We start from the raw sequence: 27,556 nt of genomic DNA on the forward strand, positions 1-27,556 counted from the left end.
ACACACTAAAATGCCCTAGTGCTCTTCCTTATAACAATTAGAGAAAACACTGTGATGATACAGATAAACCAAAATCATGAGTGCTTGCTCCTGTAGCTGCCTTCAGTGCTAGTTCTGGAACAGCAAAAAAAACCCACCTCATTTGATACTGTCTTTAACTTAGCTAAGCCCTGGTTTCTCCCGACATCTAAATAAATGAGCTACTAACAGCAATTGAAATTCAAGTCCTTATTCTTTAGTAAAGTTCTCTGGAAAAAAAGCAGTTATTACACTAACTACAGTTACTCTTTTCTTTCTTCACTAAAGAAAAAAAAAAAAGTTTTAAACCCAAAATTTGCTTCTTGATGGTTTGGTTTTAGGGTGGCTTTTTTTGATCTATGACCTTCCTGTGCTGCACAACAAAACACTGAAATAGTGCTTTTCCTCACTGTTTAAATTGGAATACAATACCATCCAGGTACAGACTGTTTGGTTAATTTTACAGAATAAGAATAGCATAGTAAGGAAAGAAAAATTTATAAATCTAAATACACATATTTGAAACTACAGAAGCGTAGCATACATTGGCAAATACTACAGTCCATTAGTTAACAAACGGTAGCAAATTTCTGCAACTGGTATGATTACTGAGGATAGCAGTCAATTATTATGAATAAATCATTCACGTTCTCTACTTGTCAATTTAAACTACTAGTGAAAATAAGATGGTTTTAAGAGCAATCAATTCTGACACATTTATTAGACTCTTTCCAAAATGATGCCATAATATGTAAAGCTGTTACGCATTTAATACTTAGCTCTTCCATCTAAGCATTATATCCGTCTCAATAAAGGAGTGCATGTTTTCATTGTTGCTGAAAATACTATTAAATTTATCTTTAAAATAACTTCCCATTTTGGCTTAGATAAGAATAAGTTACTAAACACTGCACATTTCCATACAAGCTACAAAATAAAGCCTCAAAGACAGGCAGTGAAATAGGATTCTTTTATATACTTGTTAAAAACTATGTTGCTTTTTTGAAATGTAGACAGAGGCAAAGTCAGTAAAATTTAATTTTAATCTGATGTATTTAGGGATTTTTCAAAATGCTACAGTAAAAAACCATAAGAATTCAGCATGACGTAACTGGAAATAATCACACAGACAGAAATTATCACAAAATGATGTTACTATCTGCTCACAATACTTCATTCTGCCCACAGCTTCATCAAGTGCACAAGATGTTTCAAGATCAAGAGAACAAAGCTTATCTTTTTTTAAAGGCACACTATGGCTGGTATGTAAAACACCACCAGCCTTCTTGGGATAGGATATAACCTTCAAATATTGCATGCAGTAGAGACGAAAGACCAAAGCAAAGTCAAGCAGAACAAAGCAATTACCAAGGTGGAATTCTGCCAGCAGAGAGTTTTCCCTTCTGCCCTTCACATAACAATCTATTTGCAACTGAAACCGGATTCTTGATTCCTGAAAAGAAAAATTAGCAAAAAATGGGAACAAAACCTTAAAATATTTTTCCACATAGCACTGTAGTGTTCATTTTGGCAGTGGAAGTCAGCTTCCTTTTATTTCCAAGGCTGTGCCAATTCATTAAGAGACACCTTGTGGTGTTATGTTTCAATTTAATAACAACTCCACCAGTTTTTCTTTCACATGTTCTATCAGTGGTGACAAGGCCTTCTAACACCCTCCCTCCCTCTTTTTTCTTTCTTAAAAAAGAGAAGGAATCATATTGACATATTAAGAGTGACCTCCCACCAGAAAAATCTCAAATTAAATCTGTGGTATTCTACAGGCCAAAGAGTTTTATGAGCATTAATTTTTCAAGATGGAAAGAGCTTTCATTTGGACCTATCTGGCCAGAACAGGAATTACAGGATTTGGGCTTCACTTTCTCTCACTCCCTCATATCCTCCTTTGCCATGGTTGGAAGGATGCATTTTGTAACAAACAAGCCCTGAAACACTTAATTTTACTATTTATTTTAGATTTAAATCTACATGAGGAAGTTATTACCATGGTTTAGAACTATTCTAGGATGAAGAATAAAGCTTGTAATGTTGACAGGAAAGCTATTCAGTAGTAACAGTTAAGGCTGTTCAACGCATTTATGACAAAACCTCAACAATCCCTCTTTGGGACTGTATACCTGTATTTGTTTTGTACTGAAAGCTAAAACTAGACAAAAAAAAAAGAAGCATATTAGTTTTCGAATTGTCAGTCCCATATGCAAATATATCTAACCTTATAACTGTATCACAAAAAATCCAAATGTAACGGATCATGTGAGAGAAATTACAATGAAAAAAATCTAATCTACAATATACAGAAATTTTATGTTCCAAGCAAGGAGCTTGACAGATGAGCAGATATGCCCATTCTCAGGAACACACAAGAGGCTTCAGTTTGCAGGCCAGCACCCTGCATAGCCTTTTCACACTATGAAGGAAATTTCGGTCCCTTAGGATCCTAATTTGGCCAACTCTGTTAACTAAGAGACCAAAATATCAATTGGCTTTATGACTGAATGATGTACCAGTAAGTTTTTTGAGGAGACAAAGAACAAAAATAAATATAAAGCCTAATTTAAGTGCTTGTACTCTTTTTTTTTTTATAATAGTTGCCTTTCATTATGAAAATAATCTACAAATCCATCAGCAACTGTATAGTATCATACAATTGCTCTGCATCAAAGTATTACCAGTGAAACAGTGAGACAGTATGTTACACAAAGCAGTGTTTCTGGGAGCAAGAATGCCTCTCACTTTTTTAAAGGGGGCAGAATGTATTCACACGGGGCAATATTTATAATGTGTGTATCCCCCCTCTGAAAAAGTAACAAAAAAGAACAAAATTGATCTTTGCACTTAAACCAGTAGTTAGCTTTATAATACATAGTTAACATACCACTCAGTGCTCCAACTGCTCCAAAATTTAATGACTTTCCATCCATGATACTGGCATCACATTCTATCTCACCCAGAAGGTTTAGGTTAGACCCCAATCCTGCATTTGTAAAAGGAGAATCCTAAAAATAAGAACAAAACAATATAAGGCCACGTCAATAACAGACTAGATCAAAACCTTTGTGTAACTGATCTGATAACACTGATCTTGGTACAGGGCATTTTCTTGTTCTAGTAGTTTAATCTTGCACAACAAAAACAACAGCGATTTGAACAGGGCATCTCAAATTACTATCATGGATACCTTACACCCTCTATAGGGTGTGATATATCTCAAGTGTAATAACGAGGTAATATAAACAACAATCACCCAACAATTTAGGATGCTCAATTATATGCAAGCAAAAGCCTTACAACAAGTGAAAATCTCTTCCTTCCTCCCCCAAAATACACCATTAATTTGGTCCCTAACCTGTCAGTCAACTTAAGAAGCATCTAATAATCACTGCACAAACCACTGTCTACCTTTAAAACTCTTTGTGACACAGGAGCAAAAATTAACTGTACATTTCCTCAACATTTTAAGCCTATGATTGCAGCCCTGCACACAGAAATTAATAATTGGCATCACTAACAACTCACTTTGGAAAATATCTACTTGATATCATAAGGACAGCCATTACTGTGATCAGGAAGTTTAACCAAGACATATTTCACAGAAAGTATGGAACAACATTTGATAAAGTAATTAAAAACTAACTCCTCTTTTATAAGCACCTTCCATAGCTTTTTGGAAAGTCAAGGTTCTCAAACAAGAAGTTTTGCATGCTAGAATTAAACCCACCCATTTTTACCCCTTCTTCCCCCCTCATTTCATTAGAGCATCCCCATGAGTTTGAAAACACAAAGTTTTAAAGTAGCACAGTTCAGGAGTCTCACTGTTTCTAGATGCAAGCACAGAAATGGAGTACAGCACAAAGAAAGAGAACAGCCCAGAGCAGTCCGACAGTAAAATCTCAGAGATGCTGCACACTCTCAGAGTTTCATATCTGTTTTTAGTAAAACAGCATAACAACCTGATGTGACAAAGAAAACAATTCTCTAAACAACATGTGAACACATCAATGAAATTAGATGGTCATACTATTACAGTACATGTAACATAAGCTGAATCAGGAAACAAATCTACTGGAAACAGCTCAAAGCTCTGTCTTAAACGTCAAGTGAAGCAGTTCCTTTCTGTACATATTAATTTGGAATGAATACAAGGAAACAAAAGAAAGACAGAGAAAACAGAAATGAAAAATACATTTGATGTTAGTAAGTCAGTTAGCTTTTGTTAACTTTCAAATGAGCAGGTAGTGCGTAAATTGAAAACTTGTTTTGTAAGATGTTGATTCTAATTTACAGAGATATTTAAAGTGTTCTTAGTGTTTGAGTCACTAAAATGCTATCTGCCAGAAAAATCATGAATATATGATTAATACATAATCATGAAAAAGACTGTAATCTCTCCATGTTCATTCTATACTATTAATTTTGATTTTCTGCTTTTTCCTTCTGCATCCAAGAAGTAACATAACATTTTATCCCATACCACAACAGATCTTCAAATTCACTGTGTATATTCATTGTGGTGTACATTTTGACAGCTATACCTCACATAAAATAAGTAAATTTGCAAAGATTTTAGGAACATTTGCAGTTTAGTGCACAGAAAATAACTTCCCATGGGAGGTAGGAGCTGAAATTTGATTTTTAAAAGGCTACCAAGATGATGGCCTTGAAAAGGTGGAAGATGGCAGAGCAGCCGTTAGCTTAACCGATTTCATTGCTCCCCAGGCTCTACAAATATGAAGAAAATTAAGTCAGTGAAGTTTAGAACAAAAGGAGCAGAGAAGTGATGGAAAGAATCTAAATGGGAATGGTGAAAGGTACTTGGAGGACAAAGTAAAAACAGGAATGCATTAGGATGAACAATGCTTATTCCTAGTGCTTTCCAAGTTCCTTGCCCATGGGTAATCAGACTGCATAGACCTGCAAGCCTGGAGCCAAATTTCTAATGTTCTGTTCCAAAACATTTGCTCAGTGCATTATATTTGAAAGCAAAGAGGAAGAATTTTGTGCTCTACAGATCTGTCACTGCCACAAAGCAAAGACAGCTGTTATCTTAAAAGCAGATGTCATGGCCAACTAAAGGGAGTAAGAGGGGCCCATCAGAACAGAAGTCCCAGTGACACTGTCCAGAATCTCTCTGCAGTCAAGACACAAAGCTCTCTACCATCTTATAAACACAATAATCAAGAGAGGGTAGGGAAAAAAACACAGGATACAGAGTGGCACTAGTTCACTTTCCTTATAAAAATCTAGATGTGCTTGATGCTGTGGCATAGCATCTTCACTGGCACAACATCAAGGATGCACCAAGAAACAACTTATTCAGAGGATCTCAAGACAAAGGGAATTCCACCTGTTTCTTCCTAAAGAATATTTCTCAGAATACTACAGAATATTGGATAAATAAGAAACCTACATCAACAAAATCGTAGATGCCTCTTTGGTGGCATAACTCTTTCATTTTAGGACTCGGAAGGAATCAAACCAGTACAATCACTCACAACACGAGCTCTACAATCAGACTGCACTCAATTAAGAAGATGGTTTCAGAATTGCCAAGAGGAAGACGGTCTACTTTAACTTCACAGATCTGAAAGGTGATCTAATAACAGCTTTAGATGGTGCAGGAACTGGGTGTGAATGCATGGATACCCACCTGAGTGTCTCTGAGATAAGATATAAAGCCTTTGAAATGAGGCACGGAAAAATCTTTACAAAAAATGGAAACAGAAATTCACACCTACGTAATGAATAGGCAAGGACATGAAACACACCACATAAATATATCTCTTTTTGAAAACATGAATCTGTGCCAAGTCTGACCAAAAGATTTCAAGACTCTGATATACAAATGGAAGAATACAAATTATGAAAATAAAGGTGTATTTTGAAATGAAAATTCAAAACCTTCAAGGAATGCAGAAATATCATTAAAACAGAAGTGTGCATGCTTTCAAAGGGAGAACAAAATAAACTGAACTAATTGAAGCAGTCTCTTCAAACACTCAGAAAAATGCAGTCCTGCAACTGTATGACTATCATAGGATGGGTAAGAACCCAATCAAAACACATATCCAAGAAGACAGAGGAAGGGAAAGGAGGAAAAAGTTGATAATACCGAAAATATCTTCAGGAATATACTTTTATTTAAAAACACAAGCAGATATCAGCTTTTATATTTCTAAGGAGACTGAAAAAGAGACAAGAAAACAAAGCAAGCATAAGCTTTGCATGTTAACAGCAAACCCTACTACCATAGAAAAGAAAAAAAGAGAGAAAAGACAAATGGCTATTCAAAGCATTTTAACAAAACATAAGCTTTCAGTTATGTGAAAAATACTAGACTACCTGGCAACTACTCCACCACTGAAGTATCTCTAACTTACAGTGTAAATCTGTAGCAAAGGAGATAATACAAAGCTTTAAGACACGAAACGGGAGTTTCATTCTCCCAAGTTAGCCCATCTTTTAAAAATTCTCAAGCTACTGAGGGTATAATTTTTATTTTTAGAATTCTTTTTACTTTAAGATGTATTTATAAATGTTCTGGCAGCAAACACAGTCATGCTGAAGTTTCTAGCTGTGGTCAAAGTTGGAATGCTTGAAGAAGTTACTCAACACTATAACACTAATAGTCCTGAATCACATCTAGGCAAATAGTTAAAATGCTCTATTTTCAACACGCATTAAAGATCTGTCTTTGATACAGTCTGGCCATGGTTTATTTGCAACTTTTTAAAGGGATTAAAAGTCTACAGGCATTTCTTTTTGCACACTGAAATTTTAAAATTTATTTTTCTGAGGGAATTTAGTGACAAGAAGTAATAGTCTACAAGGATGAGTCACATCCCTTTCAATTAAATCAACTAAAATGTTTTTAAAGAACACTTTTGTCACAGATTACTGTTAGCCACTCTGCTGCAAAACATCATAGTATTGCTTTTAACTAGAACTAACAACTTCCATTCCATTACGTGTTAAAAGCTCATCTATGTTGACTCCCTTAATACAACAAAAGGCTGCTGGCATTGTGCTTTCTTCTTTAAAGAGAAATCCCTGGGACTAAGATTGTATATTCAAAAATCTTAGTTACTATAAAATTAATAAACAAACAAAACCAAAAAACAATTCAACAAGAAACACATTCTTCCAATGCAAAGTTTTGCTGAGAACCACACAAATCCACTGCTTGAGTATTCCAATGGGTTCAAAACATCCTTTGCATTGATCCACAACTACAACAAAAGGAAATGCAAAGTAAATGGAACAATTTCAGTAGCAAGGAGATCAAAACTCAAAAAGTGACATCCGTTTCCCCACCAATTGTATTAATTTCCAATTTAAATGATGCTCATAAAGAACATTCTACTCAAGTCAGATTAAAGAAACAATTGATCTACACACAGTATTAATAAACTTAAGACTAAACTTAAAAAAGTTTGAAATCTTTATCATTTGTTACAACGAACTTATGTTCTTGTCTCCAGTACCTTCTGAAGTGTTCTATGGTCAAAGAAAAGCTTGAAATTGCACATTGTTCTCACAGCCAGCCATAAATGCAATCAGCATGTGGTTTTGTTGAAAGTTGCAAGTTTTAAGGGGAGTGCGTAGAGAAGGATCTCCTTCTGCCCCCAGAAAAAGCTGCCGAAATCCCTTTGCAATTCAAGAGAAATTCAGACTTCGTATGGTGGCTGATAGTGAGAGTGCAAAAAGAAATGGTACTGTGATAATGGCTGTAGCAGCATGCAGTGCAAATGATGAGTCTTACAAAGCACCTTGTCCAGACCCACTTTACTACCAAAAGCTGAAAGAGGTAACATGTTCATTTGTTCCTCTGCAATGATAGAGTTCACAAACTGGAAAACATAACTGCCATTAATCAACTTATCAAATACAGCTGATGCTTACAAAGACCAGCACAGTTATTTGAACAGTACTCTGGGTCAGCTGCTCTTGTTACTTTGCAGAAAAAACCTACCTTTTCTCTAGTTAGCTATTAGTATTATTATCTTAATCACAGAACACTATTTCACTCGAGATTCATACAGTCCAATAAAGAAAGGCTGCTCTTTCTCCATTTAGGGCCTCCAAAAATAAAACAAAAAACAGACAGCATACCACAAGCAAACTGTCAGCTTGCTCATAAAAGATCAAGAGCAAGTCTTGCGCCTCAACAAGTCTTTGAAGTGATGCCTCTTGGATTAGCTGAAATTCTGTGTAATAGGAGTTGTGTAATTGAGCAGAACTGAGGAATAAAATTCATCTTTTGTGACACTTCCACGAAAAAATATTTGTGCCTTGCAAAAACTACAGATTTTTTTGAATACCACATTGAAAATCCTTGAGAACTGTAAAAGTGATTAAATATTTCAGATAAACTCACAACAACGTGTTCTACAGCACCCAAAATATCAGGAAGTTACAAACAGTGCTCCACAATGGAATCTGTTATCATATTACACAAATGTTTGTTGTTCTGTATTACAGTGACACATGTAAACAAACATTGTTTTCATACAGATTTTCACTATGTATTTGCCAACTCAAAATGCTAAAATACTTTACAAAAAGTCACTATGTTTTTCTGCATAAACAAAAGGGTAGTGATAGCTTATTACAGAGACGGTCAACATTCAAACCTACATTTTTACCCATAAAATTTAGCAATTGATGAGAAAAACTCATCTGTTTGCTTTGTTGACTTGCCACATGCAGTTTCTGTTTTCCATAGAGCAATAGGAAAAACATCGGAATTAAAACAGAAGACGCAGCTCCAGAAATGACAGAGATGTCTGGGGGTGGTGTTCAGAATGAGATGCAAGTAGATACAAATCTTTCGACATTTTGAAAGCTGACAGTCTAACACTTCGGAATTTCTCATACTAGATCCAAAAAACTGCCACTGCAAATCACACCATTTTCTGTTTTGAGTATACCTTTGATTTTTCGTCAATGTAATTGAATAGTAACATACTTAAATTTAAAAGAAGCCCAAATCCTAAACCCAGTATTCTTTAACAGTAACAGAAAGAACAATCCACAATTCAGAGGTGATATAAATCGCCAAAAGAATAAATGAAAGCAAATAATTAATGACAGCAGAATAACCTGAACAAAATAATATTTAACCTTAAAAACAACAAAAACAAAAAAAATAAGGTTTGTGCAACTGTACACATAAAATACTAAGACAATTATAAAAAAAGTGGAACGATGGCAGGTGTCACCAGAATAGTACCCAGAAAGATGAGAAGAAAAAGGTTGCCGATAGGAGTAATTTCATAAAAAGGTTCTAATTTCATCTTAAAGCTGTAACTTATTACACAGATGTCACTTCAGAGTATTTAAATCTACTAAAGTAAAAGAAGAAAAGTCTCTTGGGGATGCCAAAAACAGATAAAATATTTACCCGAGGCATAGCTGCCAAGAGATATATAGCTGTTAAGTTAAGCTGCTTAAAATATGTTTTCTTCTGTGTAGCTCAGAAACATGATAAAAATCACAACAAAGTAGATACTTTTTTTTCCACTGAGGAGGGAACTGACACACTAAACACTCTTGTGGAGTAACAGTAGCCTCAGTTAGTTTATGGAAGTGCATCACAAATAACTCTATTAGAGAGATACACATTAGAATACAGCTAGGTGGAAACACAATGTAAGATAACACATGAAAGCATATTTGAAAACTTCAGTGGAGACCAAAAGTACTGTTTAAAGCCAAGAAACTTGCCAAGTTAAAAGTATGACTGAAGTCTTGGCTCCCAGTCAGCACGTCTACCACATATTAAAGTATGTACTGCCTGCCTTACGCTATCCCTATCAAGTATGTTAATTAACACTTTCCCAACATATGTGTAAGTAAATCCACTGCTAATCCTCTCAGAATACTACCATAAATTCCAAACCCAGGAAACTATTTTTACAGCACAACGCTTGCCTTGCTTTCCTTCTTTACTAATAAAGTTGGAGAGGAAGAAGCAATTACTCCTTATGGGAGAAGAGGAATACCTGTTTCAGTCATTACTGCCATGAGGGATTAGTGGACCTGGGACAATAACCAAACTACCTCACTTATATCCCAGAAATTCTTTTAGCTTTGCTCTCTTTTACAGTATTTCAGAGGGACCCTCCACTAAAGTCAGATGCTGTAAAAATTTCACCACTCCAAAGGCACTTCTCCAAAAACCTCATTAATAGCTGCCCATCTCCTTATGATTATCAAGACTTGCTACCTTAATTAACAAGTACCATTTTGAAATAAAAACATCGATTGGCCTATTCTTCCACACACAGTTTGTCATAAAAATCAGGGAAAAAAAGCATTATCTTACACTTAAGACATTTTTCTGAACTGCCTGCTTCTAGTATCTTATCCTATCAGAGATCACACAGAAACAAAGTAAAAAATATAAGAAAAAAAGACTTTGGAAACAGCATTAATTTAAGCACATAGCAAAAGTATGTTGTGGGACAAATGTGAACTTAAAATTCCTACTTCATTTTCCTATAGTCCTTTAACTGGATGGAAAACCAAGCAGCCTTAAATTTATGCAATCGCTTTTGTAAAATTATCTCACTTTTGTGAAACTGTCCCAAAGAACTGAAAAAGATATGAATAACACAACTCAAGAAAGCATGCTCAGAGACAGTTATCTCAATATAATTAGTACAGGAGAGTGTTAATAGGACTAACTAACTACATCTGAATTCTTTGTATCATAATTTCAAGAAATAAAAGATAACTCAGTGCAAGATAGTAATGCAAAGGACTTACCCAGAATTTCTAGTTAACATATGTGACCAATAGCATGATTTTTTACCCCCATCTTAAAAGCAGAGCCAGTGCAGTCTGCCTGTAGTTCAGTAAGTCATAAATAACGTTCCCTACAAAGTGTTCAGTAAGTCTTTAATGACTGCATTTATTCTTGAAGGTTAAAGACCATCTGACATGGTACACCTAAGACGACAACCAAATTGCACCAACTAGACAACTTCTATTCAGTTTGCAGTTCCAGAAAGCCTTTAAATAAATTTACTCCAAAATATAGTGGTAAAGCTAAAGACAAAAATAGCATAGCTTCTATGTCTGCACAGATAACTAAATGTTAGACTCAAAAATAGAAGTCTCAATAGATTTGCCATTCGAATTAATACCTTCCTACAGAAAAATCCAGCAATGTACTAGAGAGACATAATTACCTCTAATTCTATAAGTGCTGCAGTCACGGCATCTGTTGCAAGAGCACCAGCCTGTAGCTTTTCAATTGCCTGTAAAACAAAATGCTTAAATGATGATTAGGAAATTCTAATAATCTATGACTAAGCCCTACATTTTCCTAGTCCTACACAAAACAAAATCTTCATCAAATTAGTTTAAAAGGTAAGAGGACATAAAAACAAGAGGCACTGGAAATAGTCAGCATGCACCACGCGAGGGCAGATCTGAAGGCATGATTTTGCTACTCAGGCATTGCGACACTGCATTTAGTAGCTGTTTCCTGCATGGTCAAATGCACAGCAAAATAAATTCTTATACCTGGTGTCCTCAAATACTTAACGTTTCAGTCAAGATGTTTCTAATTTTTCTTCCATGATTCAACAAAAAACCTTAGTACCATATATGGTAATTGTCATGAAATTGAACAGAATCTACAAGTAAGCTCATTTAAAAGCCAACACATGAACACAAATAAACTTAGACAATGTTATCTTCAAATTATATACACATACAAAAATTAACTTCTAGGGCCTAATATTATTTCTTGGGCTCATACTGGACAAGACCTTACTGTCAAGTTCTCCCAGGGAACCCCAGAAAACAACTATGTCTGCATCCTCAGTTGCAAGACAAATCTGCAAGTGTTTGTTCTTCATACAATTTATTTATATTGGCTGCCTGGCTTAAGAAACCAAATGGAATCACAAATTACACTTAACAGCAAATAACCTTTTTTCACACAGCTGGAAAATTAGTATCATAAGGGCCAATTCATAACTTTAATGAAGCTACTGTTAAATTTGGATGATTTTTGAGGCTTCTCATTACAAAATGAGATTGGTATTAGGATTGAGCAACAGAACTGTAAAATGAAGTGATAATTATCAGAGGCCCAACTCTGAGATTCTTCTATAAAGCCTGCCAAGCTCACCAGCTCCCTCTCCCTGGAGAAAGCAAAAGGCATCAGAAAATTTGGAGACAGGTCTTCCAGCTTCTCATTCAACACTTAGTATACAGGACTTGCCAGTTCCAAAGCTAAGTTCTTGGAGGAGATTAAAAAAAAAAAAATTTCAGTGGAAATTAAATTCTTGCCATTCTCCTTTTCCAGCTTTGGTAAGAGCGTTTTGATTTTTTGTTTTGTTTTTCCTGTTTCTACCTCTCCTCGTATTAAGAAGTTAAGAGCTATCAAGAAGAAAACAATTCTAGAAATCCCCGTACTCACAGAGCAATCTGGATGCTAGAGTTTAAATAAATTCCAAAAAGAATTTTTGGAATTCTCGTCCATGGATGAGAACGTTGCTGCATTTCATGGCCATGCACTCCACTGACTCTCTATCATGTTAGCTGTTGCTGCTCCATTTTTCCTCTAGAAGTGCATACAGCCTGAGCAGCTAAACCCAGATATGTCTCCACTACAAGACTGTGGAGCTGGTAAGACATACCTTCTGACAGGCTCTTTTGCACACATGCTTGTATTCTTTAGCTTTGGATTCAGAATGATAACCTGCACCTACAAGTAAGGCAAAAGGAAAAGAGATTATACTAACTGTCAAGCTACATCCTATAGTTTGCATAAAGGATTAAGATACAGGCCTTATACATTAAGACACAGGATTAAGATACAGCCTTCCTTATTCTAGATTAAAGTGACATTTCAATTGACATTATGCCTTTCAGCATTGATTCAAATACACTGAGTAAAATATAGTATACATAGCACATATCCAAAAGCATACAGGTATAAATCTCAGTGTCATACAGTCTCTTCAGACACTCCAAGAGATTTGAGTTTTCCTCATTCTTGGAGGATATCCCACATAACTTTTTTATTTATTGCCTATTATTGGGCAACAACCTTGGGTTTAAATCAAACTCCAATTTTCCTTTTATCACAGATTTGTAAATTTGCAATTGCCATTCTGTTAATCTTCTCTTGTTTACGCTATGTTTTTAGAGCTCATTACTCCAGTTTCAAAACTAGGAGAGTTCCTGGAAATAAAGATCATACATTTTTTTCCATCTTTTTCTCATTTTCAGTTTTTATGTCTATCCTTTTCCATCTAACCATTTTGCCCTGTTTTTCAGCCACTGCCTCCTACTTTCATACCTGAAAAATTTATCAGTGCCCACTATTCAACTAAATACAGAATAAGAAAAAAAACCAAAAACTAGCACACTGATATTTAAATTCCATCTTCTTCCATTTTCCTACTTCCCGAACTTGAAAAATACGCTTGTATTTATCTCAACTTCTCTTTCCTCACCTCTAGAAATGTTAGCTTTGAGAAACTCTAATAAATTAAGTTTTAACACTTTTAACACAAGAAAAAAGAATTTGAAACAGAGTAGAGTAACCTAGTAAAGGACAACATATTAAACAATTCTATTCACTCTTAAAATAGAATACCAGGGTCATCAAATATCAACCCAGAATAAGTTCTTTGAGGTTTGGGTTTGGTTTGGGTTTTTTTAACTTCAGGTTTTTATAAACCAAGTAGCGTGTTGGTTTTTCAAATATTTTAGGTATCACCAGGCTACTTTGCTCAACTTCACCTCATGTCATCACACATATGCTAAAAACAAATATACAGCCAGATATAAGCATGTCATATTTTTCAATATTAACAGTATTTAAGAACCTACTAGAAAAGAATTTATGAACAAGACACACATAACATATCCTTTTTGTATCACGTTTGAGTAGATGATGTCTTCATTACACCTGGAAAAAATAAATAGTAATTCACTTATATATGAGCAATATTAAAAAATAGACTCGGAGGAAAACTGTCCAAAGGGTAAGAAAAAGTGAAGTTCTGCAACAAACTGCCTGAAGAGGTTTCAAAAAGTCTTAACTAGACAGTCTTTACAGACAAGCTAGACAAGAAACCATCAGTAATGAAACAGCTATGCCTGATTTTTCTGTAGGGTCAGGAAATAGACTGAAAGATCCAGGCTTAGCAGTTAACTGCAGAATTTGACATTTTATATAAGTTTAGGGATTTTGTTTGAGGATTACTTTGTCAAGGAGAAAAAAACCCCACCATTCAGAACATCCAAAAACTTACATTTTGATTAAGAGTTTCCAATATCATCCAGCCAATGCAACTTCCAATTAAATAGTTTGTGTACATACTATTTCCATTCCAGCCGTTACACTTCTGCATCTTACCTGCATGGACAAGCACAAATCCCACTCGTTTCCCTCTTTGGGTTTGCTTTGTTTCGGGCTCTTTGACCACCACTTTCACAGCTGTAACCTGAGAGGATTTGGAAGGTAACACTTCTACTGAGCTTATCCCTTTCTCCATGATCAGACATTAGGATCACCATCTTCTACTGGAAAAGAGCATCCTTCCATTCAAACAAAAATTCTGGAGAGGAATCATCCTAAAACCAAATCACATGCATATGTTAGATAGTGATTTCAAGAGACAAATTTCATACAAATAACTTCAGAAAGAACTTTTGGAAAAGAGGTTTGAAACAAGGGGAGTATGCTTCTTGAGACAAGAGCTTCTAAGTTTTTCCTCTTTGCTAGTTAACAATATTCATGAGACGTAAAATAATCAAAGTCCATGTTGCAAGTTGAAATCAGCCTTTTCGTTACAACTTAACTTGAACCTAATAATCTTTCAGACATCATAGGGAATTGTTGATCTAAAGATTGGCCATGACAGAGAAAGCTGTTTTTCACAGACTCCTTTTATTCAACAGCAAAACCTTTTTCTCTCCCCATCATGCCTAACTAGTTTTTAATGTGATGGTGCTCCACAGCCACAATCTTTACTTCTTGAAAGTGTCATTCCCTGCTTGTGTGGAAAGTCCTAAGTAGCACTGTAGCAATGCTGGCAAAAGCTGAAAGACAGTATATATGGTTGCATAGCAGAATGTCCTGCCCTCAAATCATATACTGGCATCTGCCTGCATGATTTTGGGTCTACGTTTTATGTGGGGGATATAGAAACCCTGCATGAACACATATTCAATAGTCATATAAGAAGTTTTGAATATGAGCTCCAGAGAATTGTAGCGTATGAGTAACACTTAAAAATGCCATACCTTTACCTTTCTTTTGCAAGAAATAGTTAAGATCCTATAATGAATCTTATTATTCTCCATTAATTGGGGGGGGGGGGATTTAACCATTTTTTATAGCAAGGTATTTCTTAAAAAATGCCAAATAAGCCTAAAACAGTGAAAGAAAATTTGCCCAGATAAGTGTAAGGATAGCTACCACGATTATTTGTGAACCACAACATGCTTAAGTTGATCTCAAATAATTTATTAACCCTATTTAGCTTCGACCTTAACCCTTAAGATGTTTATAGAATTTAAAGAAAGAATTTATAGAAAGTTAATGGGAAAGCTGTCAGTATTTTCTAGGATACAAGACAAAAAAAGCTGCTATGTATTTTTTCAGGAGTCAAAAAACAAATTCACTGTATGTTAATCCTGACACAATATCGTTTCTCTAGTTCAGCAGGTAAAATTTAAAACAAAAGTAATCTACATGTTGAATTAATTCAGGAAGTGAAAAAGCACATAGTGTTAATGCATGAATGGAGAAAAACCTCTGTAACATATTAAGATATTCCAATACTACATCTATCATCAGATCTACCACCTCTAAAGAGACTATTTGTAACCCAAGAACACTAGAAAGTGAATAGAAGTTTAAAAAATTAGATGTTTAATATGTAGGATTTAAGCCACAGATTTTGCAAATGCTATATGGCTTATTTCAGCAATTAAATACCACTTCATTTAAACAGACAAAACAATGCAAATGATGTTTAGCAAGATTCAGCACTGGCACATAACAGACAAACTTGCTGGTTTACCACAACTATTCTTTCAATAATGAAAATTAGCACAGCGTTCTAGGAAGTTACTTATTTCTGCTCATTTTTTCTTAGATGCTACACATATACAGGTATCTTCATATCTTTGTAGATTTATATTTTTAAATTAAATATGAACTTATTGTTATAATCATAAGTATATCTATATTTATATAAAATGAAAGACCAGGCCAATACACAGATGCTACAGAGAGATAAAGCATTTATGGAGTACATCCAATTGCAATGATCTCCTGCATAAACTTCTAAGCTAAAATGAAAGCCTTTTTACTTTTACTTCTTTTTTACTAATAATAATTAAGAAAGCTTCAGGCAGTAAGCTGAAACAGTCTGTTTCCTATGAACTCTGCTTTCCTACATCTTACTACTCCACACAGACTGTCATTACAGCAACAGGGGCATGACCAAGACTTCAGTAAAACGACAGAGGTGCAAGTAAGGAACACATATTCTTGCAGAAATGGAAAAAATAACGTGGTGGTAGGGAAAGCAATAATCACAGTAGTTAATTTAGTTTTGAAAATTAAGATACAGATGCCACTTAAAGCCTAACTCCAGACTGAAGACTCTAATTAGGCCTTTACACACACTTGGGTCTGAGGATGCATTTATTTTTACCCCACAATGTATAGGCTGGCTATCTCAATTTACTTCAGTTCATACCGCTTCCTCCACATCAACTCAATGTTGTCAAACCCCTTCCATTTCAATCCGTTCTACGAGTCCTTTCCAATTTCACTTCGCGAATCTGCTGCTTCCGCTTGATAAGCTCCTGTTGGACGCAACCTTTCCCCTTCTGGCTTCTTCTATGATTTACCTGCTCTCTTTTCTGGCTCTCACGTGTTCGTCACTTCTGATCTTACCCTTCTTTTTTTACACAAGTTCACTGTTCTACATCTGTATGGCTACGTGGAAGATTATACTCGTTTGACTCCTAAAGAACACGAACCAGAATGAATTTACCAAAGTAGCCCTCATTGCACTGAAACAGGAGCGCTGCAATCCTACACACGCACTCGGAAAAAATGTAAACAACCCGAGGGCCACAGTCAGGGCAGAAAGAGTTCCCCAGGCTCCAGGCGCCACAGCTGCTCCACCGGCCGAGAGGCGCCCCTCAGCGCTGCGCCCGACGCTCGCCGCACAGGAATCAGCGGGACGAAGGGCCGGACACACCACCGCCGCCGCCTCACGGCCGGCCGGAGGGAAGAGTTGGGGTCTCAGAGCTTTCGGGGGTTTGACAACTCCAGGCCCGGGGGGAAAGGGCGAGGGGAGAGGCGCTGCCCGGGCTCCCCTCAGAGAGGCCAACGGCCGCTGTCGCCATGGCAACGCGAACCCCCCCCCCGGGAGGTGGGTGGGCCGCAGCGGCGGGGGTGACGTCACCCAGGGGAGCCCGCGCGGCCGCCTCGCGGCGCGGCCGTTACGCCCCACCGTCCCTTTCACATCCCCCCCTCCCTCCGGCCCCGGAGCCCTGAGAAGGAAGGGGATAAGCGGGCGCGGGAAGGCGGGAGAGGGCAGGGCAGGGAGAGGCGGGGACCGGCGGGCTGAGGCGGGGCAGGGCGGAACCAGGCACGGAGCACTCACTCACTCACTCACTCACCCGCCGCCGCCGCCGTTCCGCCTCGCGCACACCCGGAACCGCCCGCCCGGCCGTTGCCTCGGTGAGGATGAGGCGTCCCGCCCACCGCCTCCCTCCCATTGGGCCAGGCCGGCTGGGCGACCGGAAAAGATGTAAGCTCCGATTGGCGGGCGGGAAGGCGAATTGCCGCTCCGAGCTGCCTCGGGAGCGCCAATCGCGGCGGCGGGGGGCGGGGCTTAGCTTCTCCCCTCAGACGGGGCGGACCGAGAGCGAGCGGGTTCGATGACTGGCGGGCGCCGGTGGCCGGGGACGGGGGTTGGGCGCAGGGGGGCCCTGCGGGAGAGCGGTCGGCGGCTCCTCGGCGGGCGAGGGTTGGGCTCAGGGGGCGCCAGCGCCATGGAGCGGCCGGCGGCTGCTCCGCGGGGTGGGGGAAAATGGCGGCCGCGGCCTCCCCGAGTGGAAGGCGCCGCCCGGGCGGGGGGAGCCGGGCCCGGGGCTGTGAGGTGGGAGGCGGACACGGCCCATGTACCTGCCTGCAGAGCAGCTCTGCGCCCGCGGCCCGCCCCCCGGGCTTCTCCTGGGCCCTCGGGGCTCCGGGCTGCTTTTCTCTCCTTCACCTTTGGTAGCGGCCTCGCGAAGAACTGCCTCCACCGGGCAAAACCTCAGGGAAAAAGCGGACCAGCCTCTGACGCCTTCTGCGTTAAGGACTTACACGGGTTTTTTTGACCTTGCTCCCAGAGCTGAGCACTGTCCTGGGCGAAATGAACTTTACCGATGACAAATAAGTATCTTCCACAATAGCCCTGTCAGGAAATCTTCACAGCAGCTGGATATTCTGCATCTCTTTCCTACAATGGGCATTTGAGTTTTGTGTGCTGTTAGAGGAATGTTAAGTTCCTACTAATTTTTCCCCATTTTGTTCAGAAGGAGACTCGATGTCAGCTCTGCTAGTGTCACTTTCTAAAGCTTCCTTCCCGGGAATGAGGGCAGCCACATATAAATTGCATTCATACCTTCTCAGATGATCACTACTGTCAGTTTTGGGAACCAGCTGCATATGTGCATGCCACTTCATTTATCCTGTTTCATGTTGTCTGCAGTCCCTAAAGTGTCTTCACTCATTCAGCCCCTGCTCCTTGGTTGTGGGACTGTAAAATGAGACTAGATGCCCTTATGGACTTACGTATATCGTAAACTACATTTATCTTAGTTGACGCCTCAGACTTTCATTTGCAAACGTCAGCTTTTTCAACTTGAAACTGTGAAATTTTTTATAAGATCAAGACACGGTTGTTCTTTTTGCAGAATTCGCTAGAGAGTTTTCTCCAATCTCTTGCTTAAGCTCCAACGTGAGAAGTGATAGGATATAGAAAAGATGCTCTTGAGCCCTCTGGATGAAACAACTTACAGCTCCTTTATGTTTTTCTTTCCCTAAAAGTGAGCACAGCATGTAGCTGTTGCAATGGCTTCTGCTGCAGCGGACAGTATCATTTGTTCTCTGCAAATCAGCTGTCAGGAAATCACGTGCTTCAGCCAAACTACGTCTTTAAAGGGAACTTTTACAAATCAAGTTTCTACAGAACTTCCTCTGACACCAGTTTCATTCACTAACCAAAACACATTTCAAAGCAAATAATAACTAGTAATAGGTTACTTAGACTTCTTACCATCATTACCCTGTAAGACAAACGTAATTTGGTCTCACTTGCATTAGGGAATGCATTTTAGCCTGTGGACAGTGTTGTAGACAAGTTATATCACATATTAAACATCATTAGAAACTTGAGCATTGAACTGTGGAGAACCAAAGAAAAAATCTGGAAACTAACCTTTTTACCCCCAGATTTTTTTCCATCTCCACTGTGTCCTAATCTTCCTAGGTATGATCTTTCCTAGGCATTCAGGAGGCTCCTTCTGGCCTGCCTTGTAATCACAGAAACCCCTTTTATGGCTTTTTTCCCAATAAATAACAATGTGCTTCTGTTAATTTTTGTAGTATTGACTTTTTCTTTTTTTTTCCTTCAAAGACCAGCCTTAAATTTTTTTAATGATGCAAAAAAATGTCAAGAACAAATGCAAGTCTCCTTTTTCAACACACGTTTTTGGCACACAAAACTATGTGGCGTATGGAAATCAGCTTTTGTCTTACACATTACCAGGTGCTTCCTCTTCTGTTGGATAAAACTATAAGGAAATAATGTGAAGTCCACAAACCCTTAGAAAGTCTTTGGCCTCCTTTCACAGATTTCAACGTGAGGTCCAAATCCCAGTTGCAAGTTGCTTTGGTGCCAATTTTTTTTTTTTTAAAGATCTCGTTATTCTTGATAGTGATGCTGAAGTGAACCAAGGAGATTCCACAGAGCACGTTTTTTGCCTCTCAGATGGCAATAGTTACATTTGAGCTGGGACGGTCTGATCTGGGGGGAAAGGGAGGGTGTTGAGTGGAAGTGTTGCCTTCAGGCTGCAGCCTTTCTTTGACACACAGCGTTGGCCACTACCAAAGCGGCTTCGATTTGACCTTATGCATTCATCTCTATGTCCTGTATAGAGGCTACATATGTAAGGGCCTACACACCTTCTGCCCCCCGTTTTCCCTCTGTCCACCTCTCCCAGCTGTCAGCTAAGAAAGAGGCAGCGCAACATGTGGCTCACGCTGAGCTACACATATTTTGACTTGACCCTTCTGTCAAATCTCCTTGAAGTTGGCCAGCAGGTTCAAATTACGAAGGTAGGCTGACAGACTGATGGATGGACAGCGTGATCATGGAGCCTTTCTTTCTTTAGGAGGGGAAGCTGAAAACTTCATCAATGTTTCGTCCTTTCCCATTCTCCAGGAAAACTGAACTTCAGATCCAAATGTCTGTTTTCACTTGTTTTTTTGATGCTTTTACTTAACTTGTCCCTTGCTGCTGATGACAGTTTCCAAACTGACCAAATATTTCTTGGCTTTTCCTATTTTCTCGTCCTTTCTTTTCTCTAGATTTGTGGTGTTGCTTCAATAAAAAGGTGATCTCATTCTGTAAATCATTCCTCAGCATACAGGTTTGAAGTGAAAGGCTTCCTTCATTCCTTTTACAAAGTTTCCAGCTGTGTTTTAATGCCTGGTTTTGTTCTATTTCTTATTATCTTAAATCTCTTCCTGCACTTTGTGTTTTGAAGCAGAGTCTACTAGTTTTACTTCCTAATTTGATAAAGAGCTTATCTGATGCTTTAATTTATTCTGAATAAAAAGTGGCTGTTCCAGCCCAAAGGCTTCAGTGAGGCTTCATCTCACTTGCTGTACTATAATGAAACCATTAACTACATAAAATCTGAGGTAAGAATGCAGGCATATCTTGCTGCTTAATTACTTTTGGAACTGAAAGTATTGCTTTAATACGAGCACCTTCCATTTCCTAAAAGAAAAGCTCAGAGAGTGGATACTTTTGGGGTTTTTTTGACCAAATATTGAGTGGGGTGATCCCATGTGCTCTGCAAGAAGGATTTAAATGCATCTGCAGCCAAGCAGACCCATGGACATTCATATGGGTACAAGCACCTCCCTACAAGAAGCACTTTAACGCAACACAGCTGGAAACTTCTCCTTTGATGGGGATTTTGAGAAGTGTGCTGCTCCAGAGGCACGAGCGACATTGGGTCAGGAGCTGTGTGCAAGGGGTACACATTTGCTCTTCAGCTCGGTGAGTTGCTTAACACCACACCAAGCAAAATAATTTCCCTCAGCTCAGGGAGACGAGATGAAGTCCAGCCTCTCCTTGCTGCCTCACCACTCCTGTTTCAGACTCAGCAGTATAAACTCCTGTCACCAGGGACAGGGCTGATGCCCTATGATTCCTCCACTGAGGAAGTCCTTGCAGAGATAAATTTTGGAGCTTCTCTGAGGAAGTCTAGGCAACACAGCACGCATGCGTGAGGTTCTGTCAAATCAGGCTCATGTATCTGACAACATACATTCAAACGTCATACTGGTTTGTTACAATGATGTGGACATGGTACAAAGAAATGTGAGTAACCATTTGGTACTTCTGCTAGTTAAGACCCTCCAGGAGTGATGATTTTTGTAACTTTCTTTAAACCTATAGCAAAGTAATTCAGCTGTTTCACTTCAAGGCAGACTAGAATTTGGAGTTGGAGATGCTAAACTGTGGTCTTCGGGTGCAATGAAGGAGAATATTTAATAGTGGAAGACAAGAAGGGTAGGGTTTTCATCACAGTTTAGATCTCCTTTCTAATAATTATTTAGGTTTTATTGTGGCACAACAGGAGAGCTGCTTTGAATAAAGACACCCACTTTATCCCTCCTTTACAAAAGGAGGCATTCCAGGCAACAAATAGCGGAACCTTTGGATTGGGAGGTTTCAGTGCTTTTGGATGCCTGAGGACAGGGATGCTGAGAAAAGGCAGTAGAAGTGGAGAAGACTCATATCTGTCTCCTATCCCTTATGACTCCTATGAGAGGACAACCTTAAACAATCATTTCAAGACAAAATTAATGCTTTAACAAAGAATGTGTCTTGGAAGTAGCAGATATGTGGAAAAAGGAAAAAAAAAAAAAGTCAAGCATATAGAAACACAGCCCTACATTGACCATTCCAGTTTAGTTTAGGAACTTTGCAACTCATTTCTACAGTCAATAAGTTGAATGCACCATCAAATAGGAACAGGAAATGTTATCCGAATGATTGGATGCAAAGGGAGAATAGCATCTGAAGGCCATTGTAAAGGCTGGAATCAATCCACTCAGATAGCACATTATTAATCCCCCTGAAAGACTAGTTGATCTTTGCAGGTAGTATAAATAAGCCTGTAGTCTTCTCCAGGCATGCTTGTTTCCTCTGCATATGAAGAGGCCCCTTCTTTGACTTCCAGCCAATAAAATAATGTTTTTTCCAGATAATGAGCCACTTTACATGAGGAAAATACTCTAGCATCCTGGACCTGTCTAAATAGCATTCCATGTACTCCCGGCTGCTCAACACCCACACACGGTTATTTCCAATGCTTGTTCCATCACATCTCAAAAAAACTAACTCAGTGTGATTGCAATCCTTTCTCAGCCAGCTTTCACAGTTGTAACTAGATGGGAGCCAAATCATAAGACACGGGGCTTTTGAGAAATGAAACTGCAAATATGCATTCATCAGCTGTTGCCAAAATAATCACTAGCAGTAAATCCCTGCACGGTTTTGTCTTTATTCCTTAAAAATGGAAAGTGAGATATGTGTGTGCCGGGTATGTGCTGGCCATTGTAGCATCTCCCCATCCACCGCTACGGGAAATCAGGAAGCCAGGTCTCATAGAACAGTGGTTTTCAGAGTCAGAGGTCATTCCTCTTCACTCCCACACAAAGCACGGTGCAGATTTAAATATGGCAATTTAAAAGTACATATTTTGGCGAAACAAGCCAAGTCAGTGACTAAGTAAATCCGAGACTAGATTTTCTCCACAGGTTTTATCATCTCAGTATTTTTATGGGGTTAGACCTGCGTGGTTCATTTCTGCAGCTCTCCACAGATAATGACTTAGTCCAAACTGAAGTTGTTTTATTGCCCTCAAGGTGTGATACAATTTCAGTAGGGCAGTCTTCACAACATCCTCCTCTCCAAACTCTGTGATACTGGTCCAAGAGCAAAGAGAGTTTAGGATACTTAAATTCACTGTGAAGGTGTAAGAATAATTGTCAGAATCATTCTCTTACTGGGGAAGCCCTGATCTTCAGGATGTAAAATGAGGAGAAAAAAAAAATCCATTCTCATCCCTCAAACTAGTTCATGAGCTCTATCTGCAAATTCATGTTTTGGAAAGGTTGAGATCAGTGCAAAAATAGATGCAAGTTTATTTCAGGACAGAATTTGCACTTTTAACCTACAGATCTTTTAATATGAGCATTTGAGTTCATTACTGTTACCCCTCTTGTGTATGTTGTACCTTTTAACTTTCAAAAACTGGAATTACAGCAAAGTAAGGCAGCCATTCTGTAATGAATGCATCTTTGCTCACCAAGGCAACTTGCTTTGCTGTCAAATTTAGTAAAGTATTTCTATTCCTTTTAGGTGTCAGCGGTCTGCTACACCTGTTTTGATGCCAATAAAAGAGTGTTGCAAGTAGGTCTGCAGCCATCGCCTCACACAGCGTCCCTTTGGCTGGGTAAGGGCTGTGCACAGCACACAACTGTTCACTGCTAACAGCTGCGACGTGTCAAAGAGGTCAGTCTTGTCTTCTGGATTGAGAAGGTCATGATCCACGTGTGAGGCAGATGGGCTTCCATGAAGCATAATGGTTGAGGGTTTTCCTTCATTAGATTAAATTAAAATTTAAAACCTGCTAACAAAAACAGGTATTTTGCAAAGTTGAGCACTTGGACACCAAATTATAGAATAACGAAGACTGCTTCCCTCCCTGGCATTTTTCTGTCAGAGCACAACTCAAAGAAAAACATCCATTTACGCAGCCGAAGCAAACGCCCAAGCTGATTTCACACTTAGTATGCTTGATTTTCTCTCCGATATGGTTTTGGTTTCTAGGCATTTGTATTTAGTTTTTTCATACAGAGCTCCAAAATTCACCGAATGATAAACATGCGAAAAAAAACCTGCATCAGTTGCAGCTGGTTTGAGAATTACTGACCTTCTTTCCCACCTCTGGCTGTCAGGATGCCTTTCAGAACAACCTTTGATCAACACCAGAGGCATCGGTCATCACTGCGCGTCTTCTCAGGCTCTCTTCCCGCCGGTGCTACTCAGTCCTTTTGCAAAAGTCTTTAAGGAAAAGGACCGATAGCTCAGGATGTCCTGCCCTGCCCTAAAATCCTGCTCAAGCCCAAGGCATCCGTTCTGGGGGCAGCTCATGCACCCACTCCCTTTGGTTGTCCAGGCATTAACATAAGGGGAAAAGCAGATGGGATAATGAGGAAGGGAAGCAGCTTATGCTTAGGGGTTTTGCACTCCTCAGAAGTGGTTTTAACTCTTAATCACCTGTAGAAATCACAGCCATCCTAAAACAGTCACTTTGCTATTCTTAGTCCTTTTGGTAACCACTTCTGTTAAGACTTATATTTTCCATGGACAAACTGCCAACCCATCTGAGCCGTGGTTCAGCCACACACGTTGCCTGCTGCAACGGACAGTTTTTCTCTTCAGACTTACATTATCCATCTTTGACTTGTGCTGTTGGGAGTCAATACAAACCCTATCTGCCTCAATTGTCCTTTCCCTTCTTCCTCGCCCCAGAAATATAAAGAGAAAGGTCTAAGTGCATTGGGCAGGATTTCAGTGCAAAGCCAAGGGATTTGTGCAGTGCCAAGGAGAACATGGGACACAGTCCAAGAGCATTTGCCCATGAAAACGTGGCAACCAGCCTTTGGATCGGGTGTCTCTCTGAGAACGGGACGGGAGCAAGGTTTGCCAGGGCACTCACTGGAGGCTAGAAGCAATTTTGTTTAAAACTTGCATAGTCTCGCATGGCTGAAATACAGAGCTGGAACATTACTGAGCAGGGATTACTCATATGCTGGTGATGAGGAGGATATAAAGTAATAATGACCTTAAGTGACATTAATCTAGATTGGATCCAGAGCCCAGACAAAAATATTCCCATTTATAACACCATACATCAAGCACAGAAAAAAAATACACAAGACAATAGGCCTTTCTGCCACCTTGTCTTGCTTTTTTACAGGAATACAGTAACATAGTCCTGTGCATGAAATAGTACATTTTTACATTCAGAAGGTTGTAGTTTTTTTAATGTATTCTATGAAGTAAAGAATAATGAAGATTCCTGTGCTATCAGAACTACTCCTTTTGTGGTTCTTATAGCCACGAAACTGAGGTTGAGGTATTTACCTCACGATTTAAGACAAGTGCAAAACAACCTAATTACTCTAGTAGTTTACATATATATTATATATAATGTAAGTTTTTAAGACTTTATATAAAAAAAACAACCCACAGTGTTTTGGTTGGTTGTTTTGTTTGCTAGAAAAATAAATATGTGACAGCATGACTTACTGTTATTTTTAGACACTACTGAAATACAAAAAGAAAAAAACCCCAACTTGCTATTAATTGGAAATAATACATTTAATTTTTAGAAGGAAGGAATAATAGAAAACATACGTGGCTCTTCATCTCTGGTTGTCTGATCTTTGTCAGTTTTTAAATAAATCAAACCCTCTTGCGATTTCCACTCGTAATATTAGATCTTTAAATGTCTGGCTTACACTTTAGCATGAGCTCTGATGGCTGCCAACTTGGAGAAAAACTACTTTATACCAGACCTCCGTAAGTTGCTAGAAAAATTAGTTCTGTCTCACTTTTAACAGTCCTGTTTTTTAATGTGTTATTTTACTTAATTGCCATCACTTTTGCTGGTTGCATGACATTTAGTGAAAGGGAAAAATAAAATCACATTTTAAACTTCAGAGGTTAGAACTTCTAGATGCTATTTTCATGTTTAAAAGGATGAGATGCTCAAAAACATCCTTTATTTTGTCTAAACCAAGGGTAATGAATTGGAAGAAATTCTACATGAGACATGACCACTTCTTACCAGACATCTCCAGTGTGCTTCTGCTGGAGACACAGAAAGAAATCACTTCAGATTTTGTTAGCATTATGCTGGAATCATGGAGATTAGATGATGGGCTTTGAGTCATAAGCAATTAGTAATTACTAACCTGATTTTAAGAAAGGGGGTGGGGGGAAGATGATTTAGACCTATTAATTTTATAAACAGACCAAAAATTTCCCATCTGAGATGCACGCTGGGACAGATCCTGCAGTTCTTCCCAAGATACCCCTCAGGACTCGGCAAGTTGAGAACAAAACAACAACAAAGAAAAGAACATCTGATTAGCTAAAATTATCATCCATTAAGCATTTACATGATACCCAATGTACATTACCACACACCAAAATTTTTTCAACCAGTAGTTAAAAATCACTCTTAAGTCTGCCTTGATATTTTTATGCATTTTGTCCTGCTATGACTTCTACCTACAGGCGAGGCTTCCTAAGTGGAAGAAAAAAGGAAGCCAGCACATGTATGTGATAGGAGGGATACAACGTAACTTACACCATCTGATTTCAGTAAGAAGCCATCACTATTTATAACTTAATTTTATAACCTTTTTTTTTTTTTTTTTTTCCCCCAAAATTAGTTCTGCAGCAAAGTCACTGTAAGGGACAGATAAATTGCAGAGGTAAAGAATTTCTGTTGTAGAGTTTTGTGGCAGCGAGTCATTCAGCATATCTGGGCGTTCTGGATCAGCAGAGATTCTTCAACGCGTGTTCAACCTACAACAATTAGTCCTACCCAAGCTGTATTTCTGAAAGAATCAGTTAAAACAATTATGAACTTACCCATTTCCCCATTGACAAGGTGTAACATCGTAAGTGCACCATTATTATCTCCTGTTACTGGCCACTGCCAGAGGAGGCACTGGGCCAGGTGGATCTTCCTTTGACTTATGTTTCTGTTCAGGCCTTTTGCTTTCCTTCTCAGCTGTCCAATTTTCCACACACTTTATATATCAACACTTGCCCTTCCATCCTCATTCAAGCTACTGTCCCTAGTGCATTTCATATGCCTACAATATATGTCACACAATGAATCACACTTTGAAAAAAATCTGCACAAATACATGGTATGTCCAAATATGACCCTTTCAGCTTGATTTCACTACTTTTTGCCTGAAAATCATATGTGCTGGTCTTAAAAAAAAAACGCATTAAAGACAACTACTTAGTTTTCCATGCTGCAAAATTTATTACAAAATTAATATGATCCTTCATTATGGGAGAAGCTTGTCTCCTTATCCACTGGCTGTATCAGAAGTGTTTGTCTACACTTCTATCACTTTTGTGAC

At 38.6% G+C, this 27,556-nt stretch overlaps 1 protein-coding gene across 4 annotated transcripts in view; it reads right to left on the reverse strand.

The window, feature by feature from the left end:
* TASP1 (taspase 1) overlaps positions 1-17,769 on the reverse strand; it is an 88,666-nt gene extending 70,897 nt beyond the window's left edge. For 3 of the 4 annotated variants that reach the window (XM_014966488.1, XM_014966487.1, XM_014966485.1), the window contains exons 1-6: positions 17,710-17,769; positions 14,420-14,637; positions 12,690-12,757; positions 11,229-11,297; positions 2,912-3,032; positions 1,387-1,471 (exon numbers count right to left, since the gene is read on the reverse strand). In XM_014966488.1, the coding sequence (XP_014821974.1) occupies positions 1,387-1,471; positions 2,912-3,032; positions 11,229-11,297; positions 12,690-12,757; positions 14,420-14,558 (482 nt within the window). In that variant the 5' untranslated portion in view covers positions 14,559-14,637; positions 17,710-17,769. Of the gene's footprint in view, positions 1-1,386; positions 1,472-2,911; positions 3,033-11,228; positions 11,298-12,689; positions 12,758-14,419; positions 14,638-17,061; positions 17,149-17,709 lie in introns of those variants that run through there. The other variant, XM_014966486.1, reaches the window with a different exon arrangement.
* Positions 17,770-27,556: the final 9,787 nt, after the last annotated feature.

The sequence above is a fragment of the Calidris pugnax genome, unplaced genomic scaffold (assembly GCF_001431845.1).
Source record: "Calidris pugnax isolate Ruff unplaced genomic scaffold, ASM143184v1 scaffold31, whole genome shotgun sequence".
NCBI classification, from domain to species: Eukaryota; Metazoa; Chordata; class Aves; order Charadriiformes; family Scolopacidae; genus Calidris; species Calidris pugnax.